General features: G+C 43.3%; 1 protein-coding gene across 5 annotated transcripts in view; it reads right to left on the minus strand.

Moving 5' to 3' along the window:
- CD28 (CD28 molecule) overlaps positions 1 to 22532 on the minus strand; it is an 80494-nt gene that overhangs the window by 37174 nt on the left and 20788 nt on the right. For 2 of the 5 annotated variants that reach the window (XM_061612874.1, XM_061612872.1), the window contains exons 1-2: positions 15979 to 16035; positions 15475 to 15650 (exon numbers count right to left, since the gene is read on the minus strand). The exons of 1 other annotated variant lie outside the window; for it this stretch is intronic. Coding sequence is in view for 1 of the 4 variants with exons in the window: in XM_061612870.1 (XP_061468854.1) it covers positions 15999 to 16019 (21 nt within the window). In the remaining 3 variants the exon portion in view is untranslated. Of the gene's footprint in view, positions 1 to 15474; positions 15651 to 15978; positions 16056 to 22532 lie in introns of those variants that run through there. 2 more of the 5 variants (XM_061612870.1, XM_061612873.1) reach the window with 2 other exon arrangements.

The raw sequence follows: 22532 nt of genomic DNA on the forward strand, positions 1-22532 counted from the left end.
CAGCTACTGGTGCCAAGACTGACAAAAGTTAAAGGGGGAGAAGAGGGGGGCGGATTTGATCATGTTACAGGGCAAAGATTCAGATTGACGGGGACTGTGGATCCCAGACTATGGGGGGAAAGCCGAACCCCTTAACGAAGGATATTCCCAAATAGAAGTGGACCAGGGAAATGGAAAAGGCTTTTCTCAGTCTAAAACAGGCATTGCTGTCTGCTCCAGCGTTAGCCATCCTGGATGGAAGAAAAACCCTATCGCCTTTAAGTTGAGAAAATGAATAGACCTTTGAAGGGGGCCCTAACCAAATTGTGTATTGAAGCAAAGCTTAAGTAGCCAGAGGCTCTCCCTATTGCCCTTATGAGATTAAGGGGCCAGCCAAGGGGAAGTTTGAAATTGACACCATTTGACCTGTTATATGGCCAACCCCCCCCCCCAGTTCTCACCATTGGCTAGGAAAGGAAGTGTAAATTTAGAAATAGCGATGTTCAGTTGAAAGAATACGTTAGTGCCTTGCAGTTTGTCTTGTTTTCTCTCCACAGATTTGCAGCCTCGGCTCAGAAACTACCGCTTGACGGACCATTTCATTCACTAAAACCAGGTGACTGGGTATTCCTAAAGATGTGGAAAGATGACCTGCTGAAAGAAAAGTGGACTGGACTGAAGCAAGTGCTATTAAGCACCCACACAGCTGCAAAGCTCGAGGGGACGGAGAAGTGGATACACCATTCCAGGCTGAAAGAGGTGTCGGAGCCAGATGAGACAACCAAGGTCTCACAGCTGGAGGGGAGAAAAAACAAGCACCCAAAGAAAAGTGGTTATCAGAGACAATACTGGGTCTCAACCTGAAGTTAAAGCTGAAAAGAATTAGAGACTGAGAGAGGTTTTACATGGGAGGAGGAATCAAGCCAGTATTAAGCACTGAATACCATTTGTTCCCCTCCATAAGGGAACACAACGAAAGAGTCAGGTTAGATCTTTCTCCACATGAACAGGTGCCAAGGCCTGAACCAGTAATAGTGGGAATTGCTTATTGCAGGACCAATTGGGCTGTTTGCATCTGTCAAAAAGCTCTGGTAATAGGAGCAAGGGTTGGCCACAGACAGGACAATCTGAATAGTTATTCCTATCACAGGTGGGCAAACAAGAGAAAATATCTGGGAGTAGAAAGATGACGGGCCTTCAGATATGGACAGTCATCCTTAGCTACGTGGCTGGTACAACACATGGAATATCCACACAGAAATGTGATGGCCAGACAAAGGTTTGGATTTACATAGCCAGCCAAATTGTAAACACAAGCTCCTTTTGCCTGGCAGGGGGAGTCTCTGTTAATGAAGTGTTTACATCGTGTCTGGTAGGGATCTCAACCCCACAAGAAGTCCTCACAAATGCATCCTTTTTAGGGAATTTTGAAAATGTCACTGCTGATTATAACAACTATCATGCTTGAGGCCAAATCGTCACCCATAAGGATAGGAGGTGTTTTGCCCTCAAGGTTCAGATGGTAGCCTCTCCAAATGACACCTAATGTGTGAATTTCATAAATTGTTCTCAAGAATGCGTGGATGTAAGTCCTATGAATGCCTTTAACTGTAATGTAATAGTTAATGCCTTGAATACCTTGCATGCCACCTGTGAATGATAATGTGAAATTATTAAGTAAAAGTGAAGTAATAGCATTGGCTGTATCTCTGATTGGGATACCAGCCCTAACAATAGTGAATCATGGTCAACTTACAAAGGTAGCGTGTGCCTTGGCTAAAAGTATAAACTTCACATCACAAGCAATGACAGCCCTTAATATGGATGTGATAAGCCTAAGGGAGGCAACCCTCCAAAACAGGGCTGCCATTGCTTACTTATTGTTGAGACATAACCATGGGTGTGAAGAATTCAAAGGGCTCTGTTACTTTAACCTCTCAGATCATTCAAGACTCATTGAGTCCAAAGTAGGAGGTCTCAAGGAGCTGCAAGCCCATATAAAACAGAGTGATGGATTGGATTTGTCCTCGCTTCTTTCTTGGTTGCCTCCTGGGTGGGCTTGGCTCAAACAACTCATCCTGGGACTTATAATTCTCATAATTGTGCTTTTACTTATAACTTATATGTTTAAATGCTTCATTTCATGCTGGGCCAAGACAAATTATGGGTTATAAGAGAAAAGCCTTTTGAGGGGGGGAGTGTTGTGAAATCCTGAATGTGAGGGATTACTGTGTTAGTGTTTGCTGATCAAAGTTATAGGCAATGTTTGCTTGCCAAACCAAGGATGTTTGCTGAGTTAAAGTCTTTACACAGGCCCCATGGACTGACAGGGAGCAGGGGGTCTACAGAGGAAATGTGAAGGATGTCTCCATGCTTATCTGGCGTAGGAATGTGCTGATGGGAGGAGGGGATGTACTGAAGCCGCCAGACTTATCTTGCTTATGTCTTACTGATGATGAATGGCCAAACGGTGAAGGTCTAGTGATAAGCTCTGTTTCCTGTGTGCATGTTTCCCTAACTCTGTAACTTTCCATGAGTTTGTGACCCTCCAGAAGAACAAAGAAAGATAAGGTATAAAAAGAGACCTGACTTAGAGAAAGGCAGACAGCTCACTTTTGGCGCTGGGCGTGTGAGTGTGTCTCAGCTTTGCAAAGCTTAATAAATCTGTGTTGAACTCTCGTGCATTCCTCCGTCTAGTCTTGTTGGGAAAATTGGCAGTCCCACCAGGTACACGAACGAGCAAGAGTTTTTGCAACAGTAGTACTGTAGAACACCTAAAATCTGGTCTGCAGAAGAAAAAACCAAGGAACAGAGCCAAGAAATGGCCTCACTCTAAAAGTCTCTCAAAAAGACCATGCATTGCCATTTGCAGGTGATCTGTGCTGGCAAAGCTGCAGAGCCTGTTTTTGAAAAAGAAATATGAAAGTGACCCAGGAGACCACCAGGGCAGAGGTGAGTTTTCCCGTGTTCATCCCAGTAGATGGAAGTTTGGACCATTCAGCAGAAAAAATAAAGTATTCCCCAAGTCAGTAGATAAAAAGAAACACTCTCGCCTCTTCTCAAAAGTGGTATATATACTGCCAGAATACAGACATATATAAAGACACAATGTGTACAGAATATATGCAGAGAGAATACATTCACTGTGGAGAAAAGGGAAAATGTCACATAATCGTGGCCCTGCTGTAGAACCCAAAAAAATGTAGCCTGAGAAATGTCAAGGAGCACATCTCTCTAGCAGCTATTTTCAACCACTGTGCGAATGGTCCGCAGGTGTGCCGCAGGAGTTTGGGGGAGGGTCATTTATTAGTAGGGCCATTGGGGGAGTTTGAGGGAGGGCAGAACCAGTGTCATTCTTCAGTCAGCTGTTGTTCAGATTGGATGTGTTATTCCATGTAAGCTTGTAAGTTCCACGTTATTCCATGTGTTATTCCGTGTAGCTGCTACAGGGTTAGAACTGAAATACACTGAACACTGCTTAGTTGAGCACTAATGACGCACCTGCAAACGCACACCAAGATACTCAGGGAAACACTTCCAATGTATTTAAATGCTAATGGGGCACCACTGCAACACAATCACTGCAGGGTCAAGCTACAGAGGGCGAGGAAGCGGCGCAAACATGAGTGACACTCGGCGTGTCCAATAGGCAACAGTTTCTCTGCCTACTTTGGGTGATTCCAATCTTAATAGACGACAAGCGTGGGTCAGAAGCGAAAGTGGCTTTTGGGGAGCGTGCTGCCTATGGGGGCTGGTGGCAGACCAGAAGTAGAAAGGGTGATGCTGCTCCAGATGCTGCACCCAATTTGATCTTGTGGTGCCCTGGCTTTCGAAGCAAAGTGCAAGAGCTCCGCTGAAAGACTCCAACGATGGTGAGCATTGTTGTTATTGTTTGGTAGAGTTATGTATGGCTCAAAAAACTCATCCCCAGTCACCTCCCAAAGTGCTCTTGCCCCAGGGACAAAACTGTCAAGGTAAATAGTTTGTTATTTCTATTTTGTTTATGTTTATTTTGTTATTTCTGAATTTAGTTCCTAATTATGTTTATTTTTTCAGGGCTTATTAGACATGGATAGATTTTTAATTAAAAAACGTATGTTAGATGATGACAATGAATCAGGTGTGGCTGGCACTAGTTCAGGTAGTAGCACACATAGTACCGTCAGTGTTAGTTCTAAAACCATCGTGCACCAGTATAATGAAGACTATTTGTCCTTCGGATTCATTTCATCTGGAGAAGAAGTGCCACGTCCTAAGTGTGTTGTTTGCAGTGAGAAACTGACAAACCAAGCTATGGTTCCAAGTACGCTGAAAAGACACCTTTACACAAAGCACTCACATTTATGCGAGAAACCAATTGATTATTTTAAAAGGGTTATAGCTGATCAAACACGTCAGGCTAAACAATTTACCAAAATCACAACTATTTCTGACAAAGTTCAAGAATTGTAAATATTATGTTTGGCGAAACATATGAAAAAGAGATCTTGAAAATCCCTGTGTCAGATAACACTGTTAGTCGGCGTATACAGGATATGTCTCAAGGCATTGAGTCACAAGTGATAGCTAACATTAAAGAAGCCAATTTCTTCACTATCCAGTTGGACGAGTCAACTGACATCACTTGAAAAGCTCAACTCCTAGCATTCGGCAGGTTTGTTTTTAATGGAGACATCATTGAACAATTGTTACTTTGTAAATCACTTCCAGAAACAAGAGGCCAAGACATTTTTGATGTTGTCAACATCTATTTCAATTCTCACGATTTGTCATGGAAATAATGCATCAGCATCTGCATGGACGGTGTTCCCTTTATGTCGGGAAGCCTAAGAGGATTCGTCACACTGGCCAAACAAAAGAACCCTGGCATTGTTTTTACACAGTTTCCTGCACAGAGAGGCCCTCATTTCAAAATCAGTACTACCTGAACTCCAAAAAGTACTGGCTGAGACGATCAAAATGGTTAACTACATCAAGAGTAGGCCATTAAAATCGAGGTTGTTTTCAGCACTGTGTTCTGCCATGGAAGCTGCTCACACACAATTTCTACTGCACACGGAAGTGAGATGGCTATCTCGAGGGCGGGTGCTTTCAAGGTTGTATGAACTGAGGGAAGAGCTTCTAATTTTTTTACATCAGAAGAGTCTGAGCTGGCTGACCTGCTTAGTGATGAGACCTGGTGCAATAAAGTTGCATTCCTAAGCTGACATTTTCCAAGCCTTGAACACTCTTAACAAGAGTATGCAGGGAAAGAATGAAATTATTCTTACTTGTACTGACAAAGTTATCTCCTTTAAGGAAAAACTAACACTGTGGGGAGCCAGAATCAAAAAAGAGAACAAAGTTGCAGACTGGACAAAAATCTTGTCGATTTAATTCTACAAAGTTTGTCACTGCTGAGTAAAAACATTGAAAAGTATTTCCCGTCACTTGATGTATCTTCCTTGGACTGGGTGGGAGATCCGTTTGTGTTAAGTGCATGCGAGTCAGCAGAATTGTTGCAGAAGAAGATGAGCTGATGGAAATCAGAAATAATACAGGACTGAAACTGAAACACTCATCAACAGATATGGCCTCATTCTGGTTGTCTCTCCGAGAGGAATATCCCATCATCACAAAGATGGCGATTAAAGCACTTCTTCCTTTCTCAACATCTTATCTGTGTGAGGCTGGTTTCTCTGCTAGGAACACAATGAAGAGCAAGAACAGGTTGCAGCTTCAAACACTGGAGGAGGACTTGAGGGTATACTTGTCAACCATGCACCCTCAGACAAGGGACATCATGAAACATCACCAAGCTCAGATTTCCCACTGATTTTTTTTTAAATAACACAATGATTAAAATTTTAGTTATTGAACTTTGAACACAATCTTAATACTCTTTTTTTAAATGATAAAATATATCCTTAAAAAACTGATGGTGTCTTTGACAATTTTAGCACCTTGTCATTGTGCCGTGAGATGAAAAAGGTTGAAAATCACTGCTCTAGAGGCAACTAGATAGGAACATGGTCTAAGCATGTAGATCAGGAGGGTAGTGCAAATCCCATTTCTCATCTTCTCCCTACTCTGTTCTAGGCTGTCAAAATTATGGAGCCTGTTTTCTAAACATATACGCTATTATATATGCAGATAAAAGAAATGTAAAAAAATGTAAAAACAAAAAACAATCTTGTAGCTACTGTTGAACCTCCCCCCCATATCTGGCCCCTGGAGTCTAATTTACCTTCTAGAGACTAAGAGAAAGCCAAAGTAAATGAATATGTCCATCTTTGCAAAAAAAGGTTTCCAGATGGGAACACAGATGGTAGCATACAAGTGAGCAGATGACCAGGGCTTTGGGTGACTTGTTAATGAAATGGATGGAGAATCATCATAATATATACTAATTCTTTTTATTTGGCAAATGAAGGATGATATTCCTAAGGTTTTACATTACCTAGATTACGCAACTAAAGGGGGGCAGGAAGCTTATTTAAGTTTTGGATGCCAAAAAGGCTTTTGATAACATTGAGTGGCTCTTTGTTTGCAACATTAAAACATGATTCAGTAAAGCTTTCTCTTTTTATTAAAGTCAGATCAACCTTAAAAGCCTTTCGACTCATTCATCTAACTATGCTTTCTAGCAACTATTTCCCTGACTGACACTGACTACTCTACTCTCCAGTTACAGACGTTGACTCAGCACCCCCTCCTTGTCTCCACCCACTTAAATAGGTTTCCCTTTCCCTGGAGAACAGCCCATCAGATGGGAAACAGCACCACCTAGTGTCAGCAGGCAGGAATCGTATGCTTTTTGAGGAAGTAGCAACCCTCGAGAGACCCCAGACCATTCCTGCCTCCTGCATCTAGGTGGATCGTTTTTGTTTGTCCACTTTTTCTAACCCTATCCTATCTTTTAATTTTCCTTTGTTTATCTGGTCCTCTCCCATTTACAAGCACATGTCACTGAGCCTCGCTGAGGGCTGTTTTTTCTGCTAGTTTTTTTCTCCCCCCCCCTTTTATTTTTCCCCTCAGGCCGTTTCCCGTTTTCCAGAGCGGCAGCGAGTGCCAGTGAGCCTCGCTGAGGGATAGGTTTTCTGTGGTTTGTTTGTTTTCTCCTCTTCAGGCCATTTTCCCCGCTGAGTGAAATGGCAGTGTGAGTGCTAGGTAGCCTCGGCGGCAGCTTCTTTCTCTCCTAAGGGCCTCACTGCCAGCTAGCCTGGTCTTTGGCTGTTTTCCCTCAGACTCTTTTTCCTCTCAACTACACGGCGCCCACCACTTTTGCTAGTAGCGGTTGTTGTTTTTTGTTTTTTCTTGATTTAAGCACAGGGCTTACTTGGGTTTTTTTCCTATTATCTCTTGAGGCAGCTTGTCCTGCTGCGTAAAGCTGCAGTATTATGGTCCCTTTGTCTACCACTCCAGTGGCTTTTTAAAGTGGCAATGAGGCTGGCGCCATTTTGAGAGACAGTGCGCCTTCTGCCACTTTTGCGCCTTCACCTTCTTTTCAACTTTTTCAGAGAGCTTCTTCTGTCTGCCTCTCACCCTCTCTATACCACTTGCTTTCCTCACTGGCTGGTGAGCTCCTAATTGTTTTTTTTAAAAAAAATGTTTTTCTTACTTTTCAATCTTTCCTAATCCACTGCAGGGAAAGTTTATTGTGGGACCAAATTAGTGTCCATATTCACACCAACATAGAGGCTGTTTGAAATACGCTACCTCCACGCCTCCAACCAGTGCATGTGAGTTGAGCAGTCTGTATCATACGCTTCCTCCGTGCCCCCACCCATGCGTGTGAGTTGAGCTGTGCCGTCATGGCAGATATATCTCTTGTTGCTGAGATGCAGGATCAGAAAAGTGGCACAGTCATGCCAGATGATGCCAATGACATATCCATTCTACATGCAGAGTCCTACCCCTCTGTGGTACATCCCTCTATAGTGCCTGCTTCAACTTCCATTGGAATTATGTTTAGATGCCAAACAACTCACTTGAGAAGGTCACACAATAAGAGAGACATCATATACACAGACCAGGGAGACAGAAGAACTCCCACACAGATTCCAGCAGTTTCACTGGGACTTTAAATCTGTCAGCAGCTGCAATGTAACTACAACAGTTTCTCCCCAGGTTATTGACTCACATGAGAGAACAGTCAGTAATGTTATCTGGAGAGGGTTTAGGAATTCCTCATATTATACAACCTCATGTTTGTCCTATGTAGAGGCCTGCTTTTATTTATTTATATTTATTTATTGCATTTGTGTACCGCCCCATAGCTGAAGCTCTCTGGGCAGTTTACAACAATTAAAAACATTTTGACAGCAAAAGGCTCTAGGCTTATTCCTCTGGAGACAAAATAGCCTCAATTAAACTATAATTAATAATTACATCTTAATTAATATTTGCACAGTGATCAAAAGCTGTTAGGCACATTATAGTAGCTCACAAGGTTCCTATGTCACTGGAAAAGATACAGTAGGGTGCAGAAGAGAAAGCTCCCCTCATGTGGTTTCCACCTAAAAAAAGCCACAACATACACAGAGCAAGCGTTATGGAAAAATATTCAGTATTCAGGAGGATACAGAGTGGGAATAGAGATATATTTATCTTTTCTATTCTGTTCAGAAAGTAATCAGAAGCAAATATTTGGCTGCTTACTAAAAATCAAAATGTGACATTTAATGCTCTTTGCTTTCTTGATCGTCCTGATCCTTCATCGTCTATTAGGGTTGCCGGGTCCATGGCCTGAGACTGATCCTGTATCTTTAGGAGAAGAGAAGGTCAGCCAAGTGCAGGTGTTCTTGCAACTCTGTAATGGGAAAAACCGCAAAGTGGAATTCTCCCTTCCCCCTGCCCAACTTTTAAAGATACAGAAGACCTGTTGGTTGCCAGGCCCAGCCTCCAAGAGGTCTTCTGTATCTTTAAAAGTTGTGCAGGGGGGAGGGAGAATTCCACCTTGTGGTTTTTCCTGTTACAGCGTTGCCAGAACACCTGCACTTGGCTGACCTTCTCTTCTCCTAAAGATACAGGATCAGTCTCAGGCCATGAACCTGGCAACCCTAGCCTCTATCTCTGTTCTAGCACACTTCTTACATGGTCATAGGCAAAGTGCAAGATTTCTCCAGAGGTTCCTCTTCACCTCCTTCAGCTCCCTTCTTCCCTCAACTTCCTGTTTCAGATGTTACAAAGAAATGCGTTTAAGGCTGCCTTGGTATCACCAGCCCACATATGTTCACTGTGCAAGTTCTACTTTGAACAGTTCAGTTTCAGTTTATTGTTTACTGCCTGGCCATAGGCCTTAGCAGGAGATGCCAGTACAGAAGGCAATTTAAATAAGCATAAAATGTATACAAATTTATAAATACAAAACGCGCTATCATTACCCACCAAAAGCAGGGATTAAAACATGTACATAACAGCAGCTGTTAGGCCGACTGCTTGTCGGCTAGATACTTTACCCGAAACTTCGAGGCTGCTAGGGCAAAGAGAGCCATGCGGTACGAAATCTCCGGGTCAGTATCTGACAGAAGAAACACAATAGAAGGAACTGCTCTGGGCCCCCACAAGGCAAAAGCCCATCCAGAAATTTGGCCTGAGGGTGTTTGTAAAGTGGACATTTTAACAAATAATGAGAAAGGTCTTCTACCTCGGGGGCTCCACAGATACATAACCGCTGGGTCCATGGAATGCTATTATATCAGCCAGACAAAGATGCAGTTGACATTGTCTGGAACCTGAGAGCTGTAAATGCCTGTCGTAATTTCAAAACTGAGATCTGGTCCAGATAGTTTGCTCTGCAATGATCATATTTGAAAAGGCCATACCACTTGGAGAACTTAGAATTCATTATTGTCAGTCTATCAAGCCAAGCACTATGATGAAAAATGGCCTCCTTGAGGCTTAACTTGCTGGTTTGGTCTAATAGAATCTGTTGAGGAATATGGTATAACTGACAGATCTTAGCCAGTTGAGAAGACCAAAACTTGTCCAGCAAAGCAGTTTCAACGCCTATTTTTAGGGTTGACTTGGAAGAGGGAGGATGTGAGCTGGCCCTCCAGTAGTTTAGTAGGGCCAGATGAATTCTGGCTCTAATGGAAGGAAAGCCTACCTCTGATCTTAAAAGGGCCGCCGGGGTGCTTGATGGTAAGAATAGGAGTTTTTTTAAAAAATTATTTTGAATTGACTCTAATATATCTAAATATGAGTCCTCCCATCCCCAAACCGGGGCCCCATACAATATCTGTGCAAGTACCTTACTCTGGTAGATTTTCAATGCCGGGGTGATCAAATTACCTCCCACTGAACGAGAAAAGGTGAGTATTGAACCACACATTCTCAAGGCGGCCGTTTTTGTAAATTCAATGTGCTTCTTCCAAGAGAGGGAGTCGGCAAAATGGACACCTAGATATTTGAAGGTCCTATATTGTTCAATTGACTGACCATTGAGTGACCATTTATGGATAGGAGACCTTTTGCCGAAAACCATAATCTTGGTTTTGGCACAATTTACTCGAAGATTTTCGGAATCACAATAGCTGGCCAGTCTTGTCAGGCCCCGTCTCAGTCCGACGCGGGTGAGAGATAATAAAATCATATCATCCGCATAGAGGAGTAGCGCTACTTTCCTAGCACCCAATGAGGGGGGAAAGAGATCTGGGCCCGAAATCGCTTTGAACACTACAAATGCATTCACCAGCAGAACACACACACACACGAGCTCCTAAAACACACACATCCACACCCAACACCCATACCCAGGGACTCCCACCCCCACACGCATGCAGGTGCGCATGCATACAGACTCACTCACCAGAACAGGTCCCTCCCCAAGTGAATCTGCTCAGATAATTACTTCTGAAACCCACATTCTGAAGAAGAGTGAAACCAGATCACATTCACACCATGCATTTATTCTGCTATTATTCCACTTTAAATACTCATGGCTTCCCCTCAAAAAGCCTGGGAAGTATAATTTATCAAGGGTGCTGAGAGTTGTTAGGAGGCTCCTGTTCTCCTCAGAGAGCTACAATTCCCTGAGTGGTTTAACATTCCAATGCTTTTCTCCCAGGAAACTCTGGGAATTGTGGATCTGTGAGGGGAACAAGGGCCTTGTAACAACTCTCAGCACCCTTAAGAAGCCATGACTGTTTCAAGTGGAATAATAGTGGAATAAATGTACAGTATGAATGCAGCCCAAGAGTGTCCAGGTGACCAAATGATTAAGTGTTGACAGGCTCTTAAATCCATGGTATAACTGAGTTAATGAGAAGGCTGGTGCTGTTTTGCAGCTGTCAGAGATTGGAAGTCTGGTTGAAGTGATGTAAGTTTCTTTTTTTTTACAATAATTTTTATTCAAATTTTCATAAAACATAGAAAACAAAATCATAAAACATTCAAAGACAAAAAACAAAACAAAACAAAAATGATTAAACAAAAAAAAAATAAAATGTTGACTTCCCATTTGTCACATATCAAATCAGTTATAGGTCTACAATATATAACAATCCTGTCTCTTAAATCATATTATAAAATCACTTTCCTCCAGTAGTTATCTTAATTAATCATCAAATCTCATAAACATTACTTTATTCTTTCCACAAAAAGTCAAAGAGAGGTTTCAATTCTTTAAGAAATATATCTATCAATTTTTCTCCAAATAAACATGTCAATTAATCCATCTCGTTAATAATTATAATAATCTTATTGTCATAACCATAGTCCAAATAAACATTTCGATTAATCCATCTCATCAGAATCTGTTAGGTCCAATAATTTCAATAGCCATTATTCCATTATCCCTATTAGTTCCATCTTCCATCTTCAATAGTCCTGTTAAGTCCAGTAATTTCAGTGTCCAATCTTCCATTATCAGTATTCCATAATAATCTTGCTGTTGTAGCCATAGTCATATAATAAGAGTCTGATGGGAATTTCCTCTATCCCAAATATTTTCTTGCCATCCATTCTGAATAAGTTGCTGAAATACTGTTGTAAAGTCATATCTGTGTTCTTCTTTTTTACAAAATGCACTGGCTCATCTCTTAAGAGTTTTTCCATTGTCACATGGCTGCAGTTAATTCCATAGATTTTCTCTATATCAAGCTCCATCACATCATTCCAGTCCAGAAGATTATCCAAGCCATTGATAACTTTATCTCTAATATCTTCATTAATTTATTCAGAGATAACGTTAAATTCCAAACAGTAGATTTTATTTCTAAAATCCATAAACTCCAGATCTTTTTCCAATTCCACATTTGTTCCAATCTCCAGGGCTTGTATCTTCCCTTTATTTTTTCTTTTCTCATCTCTGATCTCATTCTCCTCTCTCACAGGATCCCCTATTTCTTTAAACTCCTGCATCATTTTGCTCAGTTCAATTTTCAGCTCCTTACTACCCTGTCGCAGGGTTTGTTTCGTTATCTCAATCTCATCCATTATTTTCTGAAACATAATTACTTCCAGATTCTCAGCCACTTTCTTGATTGCCATTTTTAAAACCACAAAAACAAAGCAAAACAAAAATAAAGAAGAACCACTTCTTATTTCAGCAACAATTGGGTTAATATTCCAGGCTTGATGACATCACAGTATAAACAGAGCAACCTGCCTTATCTCTCTATGTTCAAGAATGCAAAACAAATTTAGTTCCCAGCATCAAAACAGTTAGTGGCGTCGTGAAGAAGCAGATTCGTCAAAATAAAATAGACCAAAAAGAGAATAGTCCCAGACAATATAATATTCCTCGGAATAGAAATCAGGAATAGAAATCCCCCTTCTGTTTATTATCTTTAGAATGCACTTCCAGGACAGCTTTTTGCGACAGAAACAGAGATAAGCTGTTAATTTCGTGAATAACAGAGAAGAGCTATATCTCACCCAGAAGTTGTCCAAAGCCGATCAATCTGACAAATCTCCTTTTGCTGCAACAATTTAAACCAAGTAAAAAAAAAATAGAAAGAAGGGTGCTTGCCTGTTAGTCCGTTCTCTCTTTAAAGAAAAGATAAACGTATCGCTTAAGCAGATAGAGCTTGTTAGGAAGTCCGTCCGGCATTGTTGGCTGGACCTTATCTCATAAATTAATGAAATCCAGTCCTCCCAACAAAAACAGGCTTTTGAGGTTGATCTCTACGTTTCTCCCTGCCCGGGAGAAATTTCATCAGTCAAAAAAAAAATGTTCTGACTGATTTATATCTGAATAAGCTTCTTTTGAGGCGGGAGCCCGTCCCAAAAGCAGGCACAAGCGAAGTCACCCTTCCCGGAAGTCCGAAGTGATGTAAGTTTCAACCTTAAATCTGGTTCCACATCTAACTTGTTTTGATATTTTGATTTCAATGCAACAAGTGCAGAAAATCCCCTTTCACAAACATAAGTTGTAGGAAAAGGCATCAGGTACTTATCAGAGAGTTCTGGGTACTCAGAAGTCAGACAGGTGCTTCTGTGTGAAGAGTAGCTTTAAAGATTTGTCACATGCAAGTTCTATTAAGCTGTTTTGTTCTTTTGGTGTCAGGTCTGAGAGTATAGCATTATCAGCACTCACAAAGGGGTTTCTAATCCAGTCGCATCTTGACTCAGGAACAGGAAAGTAGTCACGCAGCTGTACTTGGAGGCTTTGCAGGTGTTCACTTATGTCACATTCTATTTTATCAGATAATCGCATATGTGATGTGATTAAGAAATCTGAAAGACATGGAAATGATTCGTACTTGGATTGATTCAATTGACAAGACCACAGGCTTAATTTCTGGATCATAGCTTCTATTTTATCCTGGACTTTGAACATATTTACATCCTTTCCTTGAAGACTTAAGTTGAGTCCATTTAAATGGCTGAATATATCAGCTAAATATGCCCATTTTGCTAACCAAGAAAAGTCACTGAAGTGAAGCGAATACTGAGATTTTGATGCAAGCAGGAAAATTCTCACTTCATCTCACAACTCAAATAGGAGAGTCAGAACCTTCCCTCGAGAAAGCCAACGGATTTCTGTATGTAGAAGTAGTTGACGGTGATCACTGCCCATCTCCTCACACAGAGCTGACAAAAATTCTTGAATTTAGAGGGCGAGCCTTAATGAAATTAACAGTTTTCACGGAGTCATCTAAAGCAGTCTTGAGCTCAGAGGGCATTTTCTTTGTTGCTAGTGATTCCCTGTGAATGCAGCAGTGAATAAATTTTACATCTGGTGACACAGCTTTTACACGAGCAACAACACCATTATACTGGCCTGTCATAGCACAAGCCCCATCACTACTAATTCCAACACATTTTGACCAGTCAATATTGCTCTCCTTTATAAAGTCATTCAAAATTCTAAAAATGGCATCTGAGGTTGCCCGTGTTTGCAGTGATCTGCAAAAGAGAAGGTCCTCATTCATACTTCCATCGCATTTATATCTAACAAATGTCAGAATATTGGCTAGGTTTGAAATGTCTGTGGATTCATCAAGTTGAAGAGCATAGAAGCAACTATTACATATTTTTTTAATCAACTGTTCCTTGACGTTCTCAGCCATCTCCCCAATTCTGCGTTGAATTGTATTATTTGATAATGAAACAGCATCCAGTTCTTTGCAAGCCTTCTCTCCCAACATTGTACTCACTATTTTCTTCGCAGCTGGTAATATTAATTGTTCTCCAATTATATGTGGCTTTCCTGCCCTTGCTATCAGAAAAGCTACTTGATAACAAGCTTCCACTGCATTTGAATTATCAGAACTTGCCACTGTATGCTGCAGCAGTTTGCAACTTTTATTTAGATCTATGAGTTTCCTTTGAAAAAATTCCACTGGTTTTCCTGCACAATTACAGTGTTTGGTTTCTAAATGTCACCTACGTTTGTTGGGTTTTAAGCTTTCATTTGAGAGTATCTCAAAACAAATCACGCACAATGGTCTTTGGTCATTTTCAGAACCAGTCCATGTAAAACCCATATTTAGAAAATTATAGCAATATTTCCGCAGTTTTTGCTTGTTTTGTCTGTGCTGCAGGGTTTCACTACTTTCACTTTGTTCATTTTCTTCTTTCCTTTTCAGTCTACCTGTTTTCAGCCACCTATCCATTGTGTTTGACACCCAGCAGAGTTAGATACTGAAATTAGATAGTAAAAAATGATCTTCATTAATATTTATACACTGCTTTCTCACGCTTGTTAAACAATTTTGTGTGTGTGTGTGTGTGCACGCGCGCATATATATGTGTGTATTTGAAATGTGGTATTGGAAGAGAGATTTGCGCATACCATGGACTGCGAAATAGACAAATAATTGGGTGTTAGAACAAATTAAACCAGAACTATCACTAGAAGCTAGAACGATGAAACTTTGGTTATAATACTTTGGACACATCATGAGAAGACATGATTCACTAGAAAAGACAATAATACTAGGAAAAACAGAAGGGAATAGCACTTTATCCTTCAGTCCCTTCTCTATCTGCCTTGATTATTTAAAGTCCAATACTCAAAAGCAAAGGAAAGTTAGTCAAGACACTTTTTGGACATGAGTCTTTTACCTCTGTACCTGACTGACTTCCCTCTTTATGACTTCTTGGCACTTTTCTGCTTTCCAGTCGTACCTTTCCTGAAGTTGTCCTATATTCACCGAGCTTTTTTCTTTCTTATGTTTTCTATTTTCTATTCTTGCACACACAAAGACTTCACCTCTCTTCTCTCACTCCCTATCAGATTACTGGGACAAAGGGAAGACAGGAGGAGAAGAAAGAAAAATATTAAGGGCTGGTTTTTTTCTAAAAGGTTTTTCAAATAACAGGAAAGATCTCAAGTAATTATCTCTCCCACTCTTTATAAAGAATCCAAAGTCATTTCCCACATAGGTTACCAGCAACTTCCCCTCCCTCTTTGCTTCTCTCATAAACACAGAAGCAGCATTTAATCCTCTGTCTCTCATCTCTCTCACCCACCCACCAATACCCACCTGCCCTCCTCTATTTTGTTTTGGCTTCTTCTCTCCCCCCCTTTCTCCTCTCCCCCCCCAAAAAAGAAGGAATTCCTCTTACTTTTCAAGAAGCTACCTTACCAAGAGGGAAGAAGAAAACATCCCTTCTGACTTTTTGAGCCCAATGCTGCTCCCCCTTCATGAGAGAGAAGAAAAGAGTCTCTGTAAAAGCCGCTCCTGCCTCCACTCCCTTGCCCCTTTGATTTGGGCTGTTTTCCTCCTGCATGCCGTGTTTGGAAGGAATGTGTGCAATGTAGGCACTCTAGAATGGGAGTGATCCATATTGTATGTGTAGTGGCTGCCAGGCAGAAAATTACCAGATATAGAATGCATGTTGAGTAATTTTAAGCTGTGCAGCCACTATGCATGCAAGCTGAATCACTTTAATTCAAAACAGCTTGCAGTGCACACCTTCCCACTCAGCCCAAAGCATGAATGAAGAACCTACTCTCTACTTAGGCACCTTGTTCTGGTGCTGAATTGCTCAGAGGCCTTGCTGACAAAGGCAAGAATTGGGACCCTTGCTGAGGGCGGGCCAGGCTCCTGCTGCTGTTGTGCCTGCTTCCCTCCCACCCCAGCCGCGGTCGCCCTGGCCTTGCCTCCAACTAAGTGGCCGCTGCCGAGGCTCCTCCTGCTGTTGAGCCTGCTTCCTTCCCACTCCCTCCGAGGTCGCCCTGGCCTTCAACTAAGCAGCCACTGCCAATACTGCCAACGCAGTTCACGGACTGCCGAGTCACGTCTGCCCTCGGCACACAAGCAGGGACCACTGGCGTGCCACAGCCAAGCCCCACCTGGAGGGGAGTGAATAGACTCCTCCTCTGTTAAAGCTGGCCGGGAGGCCCACAGAGCAGAGCCCTACTCCTGGCGCACGCACACACAGCGGCTCCAATCCCCTCAAGGACTAAATTGGCGGAGGTGAGGGAGAAGCAGCTGAAGCAGCCCCAGCCTCCCGTCCCTGTTCCCTCCCCCTCTGCTCAGCACTCGACATTTCCTCTGCAGTCTGCTGTCTTGCCCGCGGCCCCCATTTTACTGGTTTGCGACCCCCTTGGGGGCCACGGCCCCCAGGTTCGGAATCACTGCTCTAGGAGGCCTCAGTGTGGTGAAGGAATATGCATTGCCTCATGGGCTTCAGTTCCAAAGCTCCAGTTGTCCTAAGAAATGAGTAGCAGCAGGCCAGCTCCAGAGGCAAAATATTCTGGTAGCTCCTCCAGAGGACCTCAGTGTGGGAGGGCATATGAATTGCCTCATGAGCCTCAGTTCAAAGCTCCACTTCTCCCAGGCCTGCACAGCAGCAGGACATTTACAGAGGCAACAGTAGAATAACCTGGTGGTTACTCTTGGGTCCTCAGTGTAGTGAAGGTATATGAATAGTTTCATGAGCTTCATCTCAAAGCTCCAGTCTGCCCCTCCAAACTGTTGCAGTTCTTCATAACTGTGTAAATTTTTACAGCCCATCATAGGGGGTCTCAGTGCAGAGATGGTATTTGAACTGTTCATAAGTCCTGCTCTGCCCGCCCGAGAGAAACGACTGGACAGGCAGTGTGTATTTGGGGCCTGGAGTTTGGAGCCCTGGCCGTCATTCAAGGAATGGGCAGCGGTCGCACGTTGCACTGGTTGCGCATCGCGGATCACGTTGCATCAAGGGGAGGGGCGGCCCTGAGGCTATTTAAGCCCGTGCTGCCCTCCTTACCTTCCTCATGGTGGAACAGTGAGGATTGGCGCAGCAAGGGACCATATTGCGGGGGCCATTTTGGAGTGCAGCACGTGGGCGGCGCCATCTTAAAGCAGCAGCCTGCAGCAGCGTGCAAATTGCGGCAGCGGCTGCACTTCGCTGAGGCCTGCATCTGCAGGCTTGGTTGGACGTCAGGGGCAGGCAGGAGCCTGCCCTTGTTAATGGCGGTAGTGCGGCAGCGCCGTTTTGCGCAGTGCTGCCAGCTATAGCCAGGAGAGGTGGTGTTCTGGCCTCATAGCTTGGGCCTGACGCCATCTCCGCAAGTTAACACAAGCATTTCCCACACACACACAGGGCTCTGCCAAAGGGGATATAAGAGAAGTGAGGTCGATCACCCCCCCTTCACACAGGATGACAAAAAGGGGGTATAAGGTGAGACCCCCCCCATGCTCCGTATAACAGTAAGAGGGATATAAGGGAGGGGTGACCCCCCCACACACACACTACACATAAGGTTGCCATAAGGGGGAATATAAGGAAAGGAAGCCCTCCCCCATGCGTTGGGTTTTAAAGGGGTTTATATTTAAGGGGGGGATTTGAGTCATAAAGGGGGGACTGTACCCCCCTGGAGGAATTATTTCCCCCCCCCACAGCCGCTAAGGTGCGTTTAGGGTGAAATTTGGGATTCTTTTGTGGTTGGGCATAGAATGAGTGAATTATTTGATTGATTGATTGCTAGATTGATCGAGTTAATCACCTGGATTGATTGATTGCTCTGATTGACTGATAAGTGATTGATTGATTGATTGATATGTGATTGATTGACATAAGATTTATAGTTAATCAGCAGTGATTTATTGATAAGATTAATTATTGATTGCTCTGATTGATTGATTGATAAGTGATTGATTGATTGATATTGTGTTTGATTTACATAAGGGTAATTATGCCACCCAAAAAGGGCAGGGGACCCCCAAAAGGCAAGGGAAGGGCCCCTAAGGCACCTCCCCAGCTATTGCCACCCTATCTTTCCACCCTATCTATTTCTAGAGTGTCAGGCAAAGCTCTGTCATGCCAGAAGCTGCCAATGGCATTGTTGCAGAGTCCTCTAATTCTGAGGCATATTCTTCTAAAGTGCCTGTCATATCACAGCACAAAAAGGCCATTAAAAAGAAGCACTGTAAAGCTGCCTCTCACGTTCATGCTATATTTATTTATATATTTATTGTATTTGTATACCGCCCCATAGCCGAAGCTCTCTGGGCAGTTTACAGTAACTATACAGAGTGTACAGCATAAGGCCAGCGAGAAAATTGAAAATGTAAAGCAAAAAACAAGCCTCTTCAGGCGCAGGTGCAAACACAAACCATAAAAGGCCATTAAAAAGAAGAAGCACTGTAAAGCTGCCTCTCACGTTCATGCTATAGAGAGTGTACAGCATAAGGCCAGCGAGGAAATTGAAAATGTAAGGCAAAAAATAAGTGATAAACCTCTGCAAGTGCAAACACAAACCGTTACCAGGGCCTCTAAGAGAGCACTGTACATCAGCGCTCCAGAGCATACTATGGCTGGCAAGCAATGTGCTGAATCCCATCTGCCTGCACCTGTGCCTCAGTTATCTGTTGGTGGCTCTAACCCGCCTCCACATCATTCAGGCCCTCAAATTTTGCAGTTAACCCCTGAGGCTCTAACCCAACTCAAAGATGCCTTGCTGAACGTTTTCTCCAATGAATTCTTACAAAGGCCTCCACAGGGTCCTCTATCTGTGCACACGCAGGCACGCACTACTGACAAACGTTATGCTACTAACCCATTATCTCAAAGCACATGTATGGACAATGGTCGTTCCTCAGAGGAGCAAGACCATGGAGAGCCTGACCCATTCATGAACTCTGTACCCTTGGGTCCTCTCGCTATTCAATCCAAACGTGCTGGGGCTGCCATGGACTGTCCTGACCCATTACAGGAGTCCTGCAGCGATGAAGGAGAGTGGAGTGATGGGCCTATAGTGGAGGAACATTCGTCTCATAGACTCTTCCAACCAGTACATTTTGTGCCTCTACTATGTAAGACCTTAGAGGCCTTGAAATGACGCTACTGGAGATCCAGCTGCAGTCCCAGGGCCCTCCAAAAGTGCATCTGTTTTAAAAGAACCCATCTCCTCAGTTTGTCATATACCAGTTGTGGGACCACTGGGGATTCTGAGAATGTTGTTGTTGTTTTAAGGGATGCAATGGCCACCATCTTGGTGTATGTGGTCCCATCTTAACATGCCTGACATACCTCAGCAATCTACTTAGCACAATTTGGTTATTATTATTATTTATTACATTTGTATACCGCCCCATAGCCGAAGCTCTCTGGGCGGTTTACAATTAAAAACATTAAAAACAAACACACAGATATACAAATATTTGAATGTGGTATTTGGGCACATAATTCAGCTTCCTGCAAAGGCTAGCTTCCCTTCCTAGCCCTCATGGCTTGACAGGGTACCATCAACACTTGCTGGAATCTTGGTGGTGTCTTTATAAGGTCTCCAGTAGCTACAGTCAGGGCTTCAATAGCTCCTTGGCTCTAACTAGAAGAAATTATATCAAATTGCTCTAACATACATACTTTATTTTCAGTCTGTTTTTTACTTGGCTCATTCCCCATGGGGGGTACTCTGCTGACAAGTCTTCATCCAGTCATCTAGCCCCAGGGACAGGCGTTCCTACGATTTTCAATGGCTTAGCAGGAAACTTAGCATTGTTCCAGCTTAGCAGGCAACAAGTGGGGCTATGGGGATGCAGGCTGCATTACGAGCTCTTCCTCCAGTTGCTTGTGAGTGCAGGGATCTGTTCAACTTGATTCACAATACTCACTCTTTCCCTGCTTCTTCACTAGCTGTCTCAAGATGGAAGCAGAGGTGATTAACACTTCTGGCAGTCTACTCTATGACTGGCCTTCTTTACTCCTGGTGGGACGAGCTTACCTCCCATCTTGTGGGAAACTGGCCATGGTGTTCAGTTCTCCTGAGTCTGTCCAACATAGCTTTAAGAGGGTTGCCAACAAGGCCAGGACTTCTGTCCCAGGCAACCTTCTGGAGTTTGGTCTTTTCAGCAATGGCAGTCAGATCATTGGGGGGTTTCTGGTCTCAGGAGCTACTCAGATGGGCTTCTGAAGGCAATTGCTGCTCAGGCTTTTCCTTCATTAAAGGATTCAGAGTTTTCTGCCAACTCTCTTCTTTTTAAGTCACACCTCCATATGTAGGCAGTGCACTCTCATCTCAAGCTGTCTCATCAGTGGAACTGCTTATGCTTTCAATAGGAACGTGTCTGTTTCCAGTGCCTGTGGGCTCTTAGCAAAGTGCTCTGGTATTTGTCAGTTTCCATGTCCCTGGTTAGGGAAGGGAGGTCTTGACTGATTGCAAAGGGTTGGCTCTTATACAGTTACTCTGTCCTTCTAGGCAGGTACCTAGATTTCTATGCAGTTTTTCAACATAACTGTCAGGTCTCCTGTTCACCTTTCCTCCAATATATATACTGTCATGGGTGCTGGAAAGATGCAGTATGAACAAATTATAGTGGTGTTACCATCCCATTTTGGCCAGGTCAGCCATGTTTGTTGGAAATAAGTATCTTGGCAGTTATTCCACCATGGCATCTTCCAGCGCATCTAACCATTCTGTTTCAAGGCCCCCTTCAGCAACCTAGCCTGGCTTGGCTGAATGTCCCAGGAGACGGTGAACCATCCAGACCTAGTCTGGATGAGGTTGACAGCCTGGCAATTAAGCAATGATATCTGAAGAAGGATGGTCTCTCACAGCATGTGACTGACACCATCTCAAGGTGATTGGCACCATCTTAGCATGTTGGCGTTCTCCAAGCACTACATGGCAGACACCTCTGCACTAAGATTTTTGGTCTTAAATGCCAAACATCTTTGCTTGTTCTATGCGGACAGAGTGTTTCTTCATACAGATCCAGTCTTCCTTCCTGTCTCAACATGAGCTGATTCTACCTACCTTTGGATTCTGAGACCGGGGGGGAAATGGCGGCGGCGCAGCTGGCTGTATTTGAAATGGCCTCCAAGTGCTGTTGAGCTTCTCTCTTTAATTAAGGTGAGCCATAGCCTTGATACACCTCTATAAATTATCTGAAACAGCCTCAACTGCTTGTTCACTTACTGGAAAAACAAACGTTGTCAGTGAACCAACTTGCAAAGAGATAATTAGAAAAATGCAAGACAGCTGCTGAGAAATTCCTTTCCTCCCCTTATCGGAGAGATAGCCTCCTCAGAAGCAGAGGCATAAATCGCTCACCCGGGTGTAACAGCAATCCCGGCTTACATCTCAGTCTTAACCAGGAGGTTTCTCACTATATGCAGCTGTTGTAGTACATGAGACCAAATTTTTTCTCTAATCCAACCTCTGGATACAATATGGTCCTCACTTGTCTCGCATGCAAGACGCTGGGGGTAGCTATTCCCTTCCCCACTGCTCCCCCTAAGAAAAATAAGGGAAAACAAATGAAAATCCATTCTTACTTCTCACCGAAAGAGACATTTTGGGGAAGTGGTGGCCAACCTCCTCTCCATACTCTGAACGTTGAAGGCAAGGCTGTTGGCGTGGAATCTGACTCCCGCCCCAACCTTGACTGGTCCATGGATTACACCAGGTGCAGCCTTGCCTTTCACCCAGAAGAAAGGCCCCCGCTTGGGTTAGACCTCGCTACAGAACTTGCTCAAGCAGCTTCCCTGATGCTTAACTCCCCTCAAGAACTAGAGTAGCCCAGACATTTCTCCACAAAAAGCTGCTCTAAATCAAACTACAAATATCCACGCTATCCGTCTAGAGCCATGAGAAATCCCTGCAGCGCTCCAGGAATGCCCCATGGGTCCAACATCACCTGGATACATTAAGAACAACAAGGCTCTTAATTCCCTCTCTTCTTCTTCCC

The sequence above is a fragment of the Rhineura floridana genome, chromosome 2 (assembly GCF_030035675.1).
Source record: "Rhineura floridana isolate rRhiFlo1 chromosome 2, rRhiFlo1.hap2, whole genome shotgun sequence".
Lineage (NCBI taxonomy): Eukaryota > Metazoa > Chordata > Lepidosauria > Squamata > Rhineuridae > Rhineura > Rhineura floridana.